The 12,003-nt window shown below is 40.8% G+C and overlaps 1 protein-coding gene across 1 annotated transcript in view; it reads left to right on the forward strand.

The window, feature by feature from the left end:
* Positions 1 to 12,003, forward strand: part of LOC306967924 (contactin-associated protein-like 5) — an 87,231-nt gene that overhangs the window by 15,880 nt on the left and 59,348 nt on the right. Inside the window, exons 2-4 of the mRNA XM_079563126.1 lie at positions 2,880 to 2,990; positions 3,857 to 4,050; positions 11,727 to 11,874. Of these exons, the coding sequence (XP_079419252.1) occupies positions 2,880 to 2,990; positions 3,857 to 4,050; positions 11,727 to 11,874 (453 nt within the window). The remainder of the gene's footprint in view (positions 1 to 2,879; positions 2,991 to 3,856; positions 4,051 to 11,726; positions 11,875 to 12,003) is intronic.

Consider the following 12,003-nt stretch of genomic DNA (forward strand, 5'->3'; position numbering starts at 1 on the left):
CAGTACTTTATGTGTTGCACTGTATTGGGGTGGGCCATATTGTATCGCACATTGTTTTTGCGATACAACTTCTTGATATTGTCATTTTTTACATCGTTGGGGATATGATATAAATGATGTTACGCTCATAAACACTGACTGTAGAACATGGGGACAGGTACTTAAAAAGTAAAATGAAATGAAGGATGTAAACTGCTTGAGTAGATCATATTTGCAAGGAAATAAGTATGCCGTTAAAAAAAAAATATATATATATATATATATATATATATATATATATATATATATATATATATATACAGCATATATATCACTGAATTAATCTTCCCAATAGGGGTAAGGCTGGGATTTTGAAGTAATTTGTCCATTATACTGGTACAGGTTGCAAAAAAAGAAACAATAATGCCCTTTGTAAACAACAAAAAACATCTGTCATGACCCTTAAGAATTGATCATGTCCATATGCTTAAATGGATGTAATTCTAATAGGTTTAGCAGTCCGTATTTCAGGCTTCTCTCAAATTGCCCCTCTACATGTTTAAAATGTTCCCTATGAACTATCTTTACTTCAAAACATATATCGCTTAGTCAGGAAAACCATAATTACTTGTTGTATTGTGCAGCACGCTTCCTCATGCATCCTAATTATCCATGATTTAATATTGACAACTTACATTTCTATTTTCTTACGCTGCCTACTTGTTGTCTTCTTTTTTGTTTCAGAAGCAGATTAGGAATGTTATGTCAGGCCTACACAATGATGGATGATCGCTCCTCTGGTAACGGACACAGGGAGCGAGGGCTAGGGTCAGGATGCTGAGCGATTGTGACAGATTAAGATTGCTGCGTTGCATAGCCAACCCTGTTTCTCGGTATCACTCGTCTTGCCAAAAGTTCTGATTTCCCGGGCGAACAAGTGCTAGCAGCGACATAGTAATTTGAGCCTTGAACAAAAAAAAACCCCAAAGAAACAAGCAGCTTGATCCACTTTAGTCACACTTGAAATCGGGATTAGGAAAAACTGCTTGGCAACTCATCTGAAGGGAGGCAAATCAGGTCAGGCAAAATTCAGCCCTGGAGCAGGAGAAAAAAAAAAAAAGAAAGAAAAAAAACTCACTGTTGTCAGTCTTGTCAAGTACATACAGGTGTGCTCTGAAGTTTAAGAGAGCTCCAACAGCAGAAACTGCCTCTCACCAAAACTGACTGTGATGGAGAGAGCGCAGGGATAATTGCAATCACTCCAGTGCCAGTTTTCATTACCTTCCCCGATACCAGCCTTAATACAGCGCTCTACCCGTGCGCGCAGAGGCTACCGTAGTGCAAGTGTCTTCTCTATCACTTCAGGTGGACAGGTTCAGATCAGCGGGCTGCTAATCTGCCCCATTCGCCTGTTGGAAGTGCTGTAATCCCGGACAGAAAAGAGCGAGCAGGGAGGGGGACCTGCGCATACAGCCCTGTGCCGTTTTCATGGGTCACTGCATGGGTTAATAGACTGTTTGAAGCATCTCAGAAGTGGATAAGTGAGGCGCCCCTGTTATTTTCACCCAGTTGTAGCTTTAACAACCCCACCGCTGACAGGTAAAGGTGCATTTTGGGCTGCGTAAAGGGTGCATTTTCATATTTCTGTCATAAGAGAACGTCTAAATTTAGACCGGCTCACAAGTGGTAGAAGGAAGTGTATTCAAATTTGCGCAGCCACATTTGGGATGCTGTGTGAAATATGTGCATTGTGTGCAAATTGGATAATTGCCGGTACATTTTTCAGCCCAAAAGCCAGATGAGAGATTCCCGCTCATTGTTCTCTTGAGCTATAGTTTTTTTTAGTTAGTTAATTTATTTTCTTCAGTCATTATGAACAGTTAAATCACATGTCACATGTTTTCCAAAGATCTTAGACATTATACAATAAGAAACCACATACATTAAGAATTTAATCTAAATGATGCCTGACCGAAAGGGGTTTAGGCTGAAGCCGAGACTTATTCTGCCTAACCCCTTTTACAACTGTGACTCTGTGTCCAAAGATGACACACTATACACTTTCTCTAATACCAACGATGGTAACACTTAAACACAAAACTTAAACTTCAACAATCAGAAATTATGCTATGTATCCGCGATCGACTTCTTTTCTAATGGTCTTCATTCAAGTGTTCTATACTTCTCTATCATGTTTAACTTATACATTTTCTTAAATGCTTTAATAGTTTTGGAGCCCTTAAGTTGAATAGATAAACCGTTCCATAGATCAACGCCTTTAACTGATAAACACCTACTCTTAGTATTACTGTGCGCCATAGGTTTTTGTAGCAGATCAGTTCCTCTAAGGTTGTACATAGATTCTCTAGTTTGAAACGTCTCCTGTAAACACTGAGGGAGCATGACATTGTGAGCTTTGTACATCACCACTGCTGTGTAAACATCATCAAGATCATGCAATTTTAAGATATACACTATACACTTAAACTGGCATATTTCTTTTACATACTTTATTTAGGGCTATGTGATTACGGTCTATAGATGTTTTTGAAGTGAAATAAATACATATAGCTTTCACAACAAAGACAAAATCAGACTTTTCGTTCTATTTCTCCAAGTTCAAACTAGGTGCTGTTTCCGCCATGGATTGGAGCTCAGTCGTGTCGATCAGAAAAAAAAATCTATGCCGATATGTGTGACTTACTATAGTGAAGGTTGGGATGCGATTACATTTAGTAATACTTTTATTGCTGTTGTCAACACTTGATGAGGCTTGTTGCCACAGAAGAATTACACTTCTCAATTTGCAAACTTTCTAATAATTAAGGAAATGACTGACTGCAAAACTTCCGCCTCGCATTAAAAATAAACACTTTGTTCTCCCTTTTTTTCACCCACAGATAATTGCAATGGCCCTCTGGTGTCCACGTTACCCCACTCCTCATTCCAGAGCTCCTCCCATTCCTCCAACAGTTACGCCGCACACAATGCCAAACTGAACCGAAGAGATGGTGAGTACTAAAATGTGCAACCTTCTATTCAGAGTTTCATGAGGTCATTTGTAATGCAAGGTTTATCTCATTTCATGGGGATTTAAAGCACTAAGGTCAGTGAGTGAGCTTCCTCTGCTCTTTCACATGCCTCAAAACACACATACACATATCCTACAATACACCGCCCCCTGTAGAATATGAATAATTGACATGAATAACATATTTTATACATTATGTGAATCAGGGAACACTACCTGCCTCTGGCTCCATCAATGTGTTGGATGGCTGCCAGTGGCCTTGGAGTTCACTTTGGATACATAACTGGCCTATACTGTCCAACTGCATGCATGGTTAGCCAATTTATCGCCTCATGAAAAAAGTAGCAAGATCACATGTAACGTTCTTGCCTTAAATTTTTAAAACTAGCAATTTAACCATATTTTGTTGAACTGTCTTCTCAGAAATAGGAATTTGAAATCCAACTTCAAAGTTTTGTTTTCGAGCTTGTGTTTGGAACATTCGTCAATAATATATTTGGCAGTTCATATAAAAGAAGGTTACAGAAACACGCTTCAGAAATTATACATGGGGGCTCCAAAAGTTTAGCTAACTGAAAAACTTGGGGAGAACGTTCAGAATCTTGATAACATTGCTTTGTTCTCTTAACTTTCAAATGACCGAACTTGTTGATTTGAGATGCAAATCAAAAAAAGCGATCAGTATGGCACTGGTGGAGTGGTGGTGGGCAGGGCAGCTGCACATCACTCGAGTGGTTAACCCTGTAGCCTCATGTAAAGAGGGTTCCGTGTTAGGTTTCCAGAGCAGGTGGACCCTGTGTGATAAAACAGTTGATATTTACAAATGAACCACCTCCTCTCATGCAGGGGCAGGGGGCTGGTCTCCATTGGTGACGGACCAAGAGCCGTGGCTTCAGGTGGACCTTCGGGAGCAGATGGAGGTGACGGCGGTCGCTACGCAGGGCCGCTATGACAGCTGGGACTGGGTCAGCAGTTACGTCCTCCTGTACAGTGACACGGGGCGGGGCTGGAAGCAGTACCGGCAGGAAGACGGAGTAGGGGTGAGTTTGCTTTGTGTATGGTGTTTTGAGTGGTGTTTCTTCAGATATTAAAGTATGTGTTGGCACAAAGCCGGGGCTGTGAAACAGAGCATTAAACACTAACGAGACTTTTAGATGCAAGTGTGGAACCAGAGACTAGATGTGTTAGGTCTCATGAAAGAGGCTTGTTGTGACTTTTTACACTTGCAGAGCTTACCTGTGTTTCTTTGTGGCTGGAAATATAATTACAAATGCACATTTTAATACAGTACATGGACAGTAACAGTGCAATGGCAAAAAAAAAAAGGCAAAACATGAAAGTTGCACAGAGACAGTGATGGAACAGCATTACAGCGTGCAAAAATATAAAGAAAACAACGCAAGTGTAGTGGTCACACCACTTCAAGTTCTGTTGTTGAAATCATTTTGTGTTCGCGCGCTCAGTCATCCAGCAATGTGTAGCAGTAGAGAGCTGTAGAGATTTTCTAAAATCATCAACTAGACTGGGTTGTGAGATGGATAGTTGAGATGAATTGTTTCCTTGAGGGTCATCTGCTCTTAGACTCTCCTTCACGGCAAGGAGAACCTCAAAAAGAAACTTTGAGGAGAACCACATCGGAGGAGGAGTAATCCAACAAACGGGCTATAGATAGATCCAAGGCTGAGCTAACGTTCAGTTCTTGTTGGATCTTCAGGACAGGGTTGGGAAGGATTCATCCACGCTGTACGGTCTGGGCGTCCACAGCACTGTTATTATTAAGTTGGTTTAATTTTTACTCACCTGCTTTTTATTATGAGATGCATTTACTGCTTCCATAATATTGCGAGCCCTACTTTCCTCTCTCCCCGTCCCCATCTGGTTATTTGTTATCTTTGCAATGCTCTAGGGCTTATACAAGTCGTGCTGTTGAGGAAAATCATTTCATGTATTCCAAGTGGCTTGCATGTATGGAGCCCCGGGAGGATACACCAGTGTGCAGGTGTTAGTCTGGTGCATTACGCACTCTTCCTGCGCTTAGACAGGACCCTCGACTCCTCATTGCACCCATATCCCATAGTTACCCTCCCCAGGGAGACCGAGGCAGAGAACTAGACAATATGTAAAACCCACCAGTGGAAACAACCTCTTCAAATCGGATTTGACAGTTTTTCATTTACCTCTAAATCATACACAATTCATAGGTTTTCAAATGCTATCGACTCAAACATGTGCATTGAGGACGTTTTACCGGTTTACTTGACAAGTAACAAACCTGGCAGCAAACAACCCAGTCTAGTTGATGATATAAAACCTTAAATCACGTTGGAAAACAAACAAAATGCAATATATGTTTTAAAATCAATAATCAGTTCAGAGTGCCATATTTTAAACACTTCTAAGCGCAGTAACATTTTTGTGAAGATATGAGCTGTTAAACTAATACAATTATACAGTACAATAACCCCATGCATTTCAAAGCATGTTTGTAGAGGTCTACAGGTTTAATAAGTTTTATACTTAAGAAGACGGAGATTGGATATTTCATTGTTTGCCGAGGATATTGTAAAGTTCTGTCTTTGTAATTTGCTAAATGTGACAGTTCATGTTGTTATTGTAGATTCACATACATTTTCTGTGGGCTGCCCTGCTAGACAATTTGTGAAACCCACCTGTGGGTAACGTTTTCAAACCCGATCCGACTGGATTTTATTTACCTCTAAATCACACACAATTTATTGGCTGCAACTATAGATTGTAGCAGTTCCTCCTTATGTGGATTTATAGATGGCGCTGGATGGATGGCAGCTAATATATCAAGCACGTCTAATGAAACTGGCTCTCATTCACTAAGACTGGCTTTTATTGGGAGGGGCGCATCCATCTTTTGGCTTTGCTACAAGTGAAGCTCAAAGGTAAGTGTTCGCTGAGAGGGTGTAATGACAGAGCAGCCGCTGCAGCACGGAGCCAACCAGAGCCAGTGCCCAGACCAAATTGGCGAAGAGGCAAAATTGGCTCGCTGCAAATACAGATAATGATCACCAAGCCCACTGGGCTCCCTGATGGCACTCAATGAGTAACTATGAAATGGCTTCAGACTGAAAGATACTAGTCCCATGATTTAATTAGGACTTGTGCACAGTACCAAAGATCGAAAGTGGTTAAAAATGGACAAAGTAATGCTTCCACTTATTCCCGGTTTTCCCAGCAACTATGGGCTTTAAGAGGGGTTTATTATGAGGGATGACTATGAATTCCACCCGTTGGTTTGCATATTGGTTCACAAATTTTCCTTTTCAAAAAGTGTTATGTGATCTATTGGTGTAGGTTGCAAGCCTGGAAAAGAGGGGAGAAAAGAGACTGTAGGTGTTGTGATTGGATGCTCACCTCCATGCACTACTTTTCTAAAGTCTATCTGCAAAAAGTCCTTCTTATCCAAAGAGACGACAACAAAACTTCTATTCTTAATGAATATTGCTATAAACTAACACCCGGAGAGAAAACTCCTGAAGAAACATTTGAACATAGTCAGAATCAGACATGTGGTAAATCACTCTGATTTGGATGATATCAGATCATTTGTCAATGGCGCAGATTGGCAGCCTTGCTTCTAACCTAGGGCAGCGATGGCTACGATATTAGCTTCCCACCACGGGGAATGGAGGAAATTAATTATGCAAGAATTATGTGAAGCCTTTGACTGTACAGAAAAGTTATTATCATTATGATGATGATTGTTATTATCGATTTTTTTTTATTGCGGAAGGCAGTTTTGTGCGGACATGTGGATAAGATAAAAAATTATATTCTGGAATAAGTCAATACAGGAACCCTTTGCTCATGTGTCTTTTTATTAGAAAGAGAGAGGCTACGCTCATGAAAACATAGAAATAAAAAGCTCCCACACGCTGTCTGACTCGCTGTGCTGGCTTTATTCACAGATCAAACAAAGCCTTGAAGTTTCACCCACTAATAAACCACCTATAGTCTTGACTGGATTAAAAACCTTATTCAAAGTAGCACCCAGACTTTTAATATAAAACCAAGGAATAAGGAAATGGCATCGAAAAGAAGTCAGGCAACTGGAAATATGATCCTAATGTAGGGCTGGAAGCTCTGGATGACATAACAATCCAGTGTTAAATGTAAAAAAAAAGAAAGAAATGCATACAGTCAATCCCAAATTACAGCAACATTTTTCCCAGCTGTTTCCAAAATGGTAAAGACTATTTAACAGTCTTTTGTTGATTTTTGTTGTTGTTGTCTTTTCCTCATTCAGAGGAATTCCTGACCATCCATTCCCCAAATAAAACTATTAATGGCAGTAAGACCCAGTTTTATGTATAAAATGAAAATACCGAATTTCCTCACAGGATTGTGTTAATTCAAGCTTTGATCATTATGCTAACTGTGAAAAACTGTCAAAACAATTTATCGGCAGCCATTTTTGGCCTGCTGTGAACTGTTTATTTAGAAGCAAAATGAATAACATTAACATACTTTTATGTCAAATACTGCTCATGCTCTATTTAGCATGTTACAATGAAGTTACAACACCAAAAGTCTTGTTTATAATAGCATTTCTGTATCTGTGGTATGGCTGCCCACCAGGTATGGTTGTGCTCCATATCCGGACTTGAAAATTATTCATGTACTCTGTGTGAAAAGTCTGATTTATACTGGAAAAAAACATCATCATTTCATCAGGTCTCTCTTTACATTTTTCTATACTCCCCATATTAAAAATAACAACACTGTCCAACATTGTGTTGCTTTGTGTGAACATGAACTAACTAGCCGATACTGTCCATGCTGACAAAAGCTTCTCTTTCTGTCTCTTTCTGTGTGCTCTGTTGAGTAGCGCCCGGTCATCGCCCCCTGCTCCATGGTCCACTCTTCACAGCGCTGCTCCCTCAGCCATAGCTTCATTATTTGTACCTTTAGGCTGTTACTCTGACCTTCTGGAACAAAGTGCTGCCTCTGTATCGCTCGGAGCTGGATTTATTCTCCAGCGGATAGATTAGAATAAACCTCTGTGGCTTGTTCGCCGCATGCAACAGAAAGGAAAAGTGACACAGGGGAGCTCATCACCGCAGAGGAAGAGTAAAGAGTCCTAATGAATGAGGAGGGGAAGCAGCCTGCAAAGCGACAGCAGACACATAATGAAGTCACGATGGGGTTAGGCCTGCTTGCGTGGATAAGGGACCAAGACCTCGGCCCGCTGCAGGATACATAATGGAAAATCCTCAGCACCCTCAGGTCTTTATTTAGAGCCGCGTCTCTCGTCTGGAACACACAAGATGTTCAGCTGCTAGTTTTTTTTTCTTCCAAAGCAGTCAAAAAAACATAACAAAAAAACAAGCAGAATTAAAGTCAGTGACTCAACTCCAAAACCTATTATAGAAAGCACAGAGTTCAAACTTTTGAACACTGTAATAGTCCTAATTGATCATGTTCCAGACGCACATTGGGATTAGGCTTCAGAAAAACAACATACAGAGGAGAATGCAGCTGCAGGTGAAGTGGTAAATGTTTAATGTTGATATGTGGAACATTCGCTCTGCACATACAAAGTAGCACACACAGTAGCACATTACGGTAAAGAAGATCTGACTTCATTTTGAGCAAGTTATACTTCAATGATGCTGAAGTTAAGCCACAAAGACTTGATTAGACCATTTAATGCAGTGACGTTTTCTGATCCACATGTTAATGACTTGCTCGACATAAAAAATTGTATTTTTGCAATGGGTAATCAAAGAAAGGATTCGGCTGTCTTTAGTCAGCATCTCCATGGAGACAAACTGGAGACATCCCGCTCTCAGTAAAGTCAGGACTTAGGAGAGATCTGCTGCTCACAACAAAGACGCATGCTTGCTTATTATTTTATTTTCTTCTATAAAAAACATATTCTCTCAAATAAATACTTGTGTTTTATTCTGTTTATTGGGTGAAATGTTACGCTGTGTAGCTTTAAATACTACAATGAGGTCAATCTGAGTAATGTTTTTATTATAAGTCAAAATTAATATACTTTTTTAGGTCACAGCTTGTCATGAAAGGCTGTAGGTGGGACCCAAAGGCCAGAGCAATTGAGAACCACTGTGCTAAATGATGCGCGTCTGCTCCAAGCCAACATTAAAACCAAGAAAATGCTTGCTAGTTATGAACATCCGTGGGATAAAGTAAGCTGTCCCGGGTCATTGGCTTTTTGTGGCTTTCAGATGAACAACAGGATTAGATACAATTAGAATTGCAAAACACATAGCCCCAAATAATTGTTTTGTAATTGGGGTAACATTATGAAATCATAGAGGAACACAACACTGCAGTGATACATGTTTGCAGCTCCACTATTACATAATACAGCTACGGCAGAACCAAATCAAATATTCATGTTGACTGTGCCTTTTGTTTTCAGGACAACCATTTTTAACCACAGACTATAATGTGGTTACAAAAATGAGACACGTTTGGCCCGATCTTGTATTTCTAAACGCAGACTATAGTGTAACATTTTGCGCTTAGTAGGTGCGCACTTTAAGATTATGCCACTCCAAACTTAGCGCTTTTAAGTGGGAAGTACACGGGACGGAGAAGCACCCATGGGCAATGGTGATGTTATGTACAACAGCCTTTTCCTCCAACCAGACTTCCTTGGCTGGGAAGGGGCGAGGTAGAGGGGTTGTGGGGGAGTGGGGGGTGAACATGTGCTTTTGTTTTGGTCGCGTTAACGCAATTACGGCCGAGGAGGTGCTGACCCACATCACAGCGGGACCGACTGTAGGCGACATCTCTTTCTCTCGGGACACGAACATTGTTCAGCTAACAGTGGGGTTAATAAAGTTTTTAGTTTGACCTGTGAGAGCCTATGACGCTTAAGGAAGACACAAGGCAGCACGATCTAAACAAGGAAAAGAATGTGAGGCTGCCATCAGAGCACCGCTCTCAGTGCTGCTTGTAATAAACCCCGAAAGCGGCGCAGGCACATAGCGCAACAGCTGCGCTACATGGAAGATAACCATAGCGTTTGAAGCTCGCGCTGTCCTTGTTCCAGGCACAAGATCTGGATTGTACAGCTAGTCTTGTAAAGCAAAAATAAGGGATTTATTCATGCTTTGGTTGAAGGCATTGAATTTAGCAGCGTGCATCGGATTTGCCCTAAACTGAAAATCCCAGTAGGGTTGGGGACACCTCTGTGGCAGATGTGAATTATAAATTAGCTTATACTGTAGCTTGTACTTGTTATAAGATTCATCCACACAGCTCTTGTTAAAATGCTGGAAACAGGAAAGTGGTGGCATAAATCACAATTATAGCTTTAACAGTCGCACTGCTCCCTTGATTATCTACCAAGAAGCACTGTCCCGGTGTTTTTTAATGACGCCCCTGCTGCCTTGTTACAAATACATTGGACAGCCTTTGTTCCGCCTCTCCCTGCTGTACTGTAAATGCGTTTCCGTTGCTTATGGGGAACTGCTGGAGTTATGGGCCTTATGTCTGTCTTTGTTTTATATGCGTCGAGGTTTGAAGCGTCGCTGTCAGTGATGCTCCTTGCAACTCCTTGTGCTGCGGTCACCTGCCAGGAATCCATTATTAAGAGTGTGCTCATCAGTCACGCAGTGGCTTAGAACATGAGTTTTCCTGTTGTTGGGGAGAGAACGACAGAAATGCCACATCACCATTTTGCGGTTTTAGCTCAGAGCTTTTTTTTTTTGCATGATGCTTGTACAATGGCTTGGACAATAGATGCAAACCTCTGGCTTTAGTAGTAAATAACACACCAGCCAATGTCCCTTCAAAATGTTGAGTGCTCTCACTAATATTAGCATCGTTTTCATATCATCATAGGCCTGTGTAGTTTTGGAAGCTGATCTGGGGAGATAGGTCACTATCCTCCTGATGATATTATAGTCATCCTGTCTTTGTTCACGCTGATTTTCTTTTATTATGAACAAAATATTCAAGATTTCGAGCAACAGATTTGCATGATTCTTATTAGTTCAGCAGTAATTTCTCTGAAGTGTTAATTCTTCTTTCACAAAGAACTGAATTATTGCCAACTGACAATTATTTGCTGGTGGTTCATCAGCATTATGAACACCAATTGCAGTAAGACAGACAGTCAATTTGTTACACCAATGCGCCTGTGTATATCTGTATTGTGAATAGTGACTGTGTTGGAGATTGAATGTCTCTTCCTTCCATGGATGCACTCCCCTTAAGACCCATATTTGCTCTAACCTCAAATTGTGGCTGAAATGAGGCTCTTTTCTCCTTGTTGTAGGTGGATACACGGCTCACAAATGTACTTATTTTTTACTGTGAGAATAGACTGCAGCTTTATTTGTCCACTTCGTACTGTATATCTCCTCTGTCTGCCTGCTACCTGCTCATATTTCCACCACACACACCGATTCTTATCACGTTAAACCAATAGTATGGTAAGAAATAGGGGAAAGATAGTGCCCTTGGGTTTGCCCTGTCAGCACATTATGGCTTCTCATGTGCTTTTCAAGGATTTAGTGTATTCTATCTTCTTATGTTTCAAGCATTTGGCCGAATAACGCTCACTCCCTCGCTCTCAGGAGAAAATATGAACGTGAATTTTGTAGATATCTGATGATTGGTGGTGTCTGGCTGCAGCCTTGGCCACGTTGCATTAGCTCACATTAGTTTAACTGTATCATTACCGTGTGTCTTTCTGTCTCTCCTGCAGAGATTTTCCGGGAACGTGAATTCAGAGGCAGTGGTGGTGAACAAGCTGACCAACTCCATAAAAACTCGATTTCTACGCTTCGTTCCTTTCAACTGGAACCCCAGTGGCTGGATGGGCCTCAGAGTGGAGGTGTACGGCTGCGCATACAGTGAGTAACACTCGACGCTTCGACTAAATTAACTTTGATTTGAATTGATTGACACATTTGAATAAGTTTACAGTGATTTACAGTGATTAATTTATACAGCACTGCTCAGTAAAATGTAGGACGTAATTA

The sequence above is a fragment of the Gobius niger genome (genome assembly GCF_951799975.1).
Source record: "Gobius niger genome assembly, chromosome: 9".
Taxonomy (NCBI): Eukaryota; Metazoa; Chordata; class Actinopteri; order Gobiiformes; family Gobiidae; genus Gobius; species Gobius niger.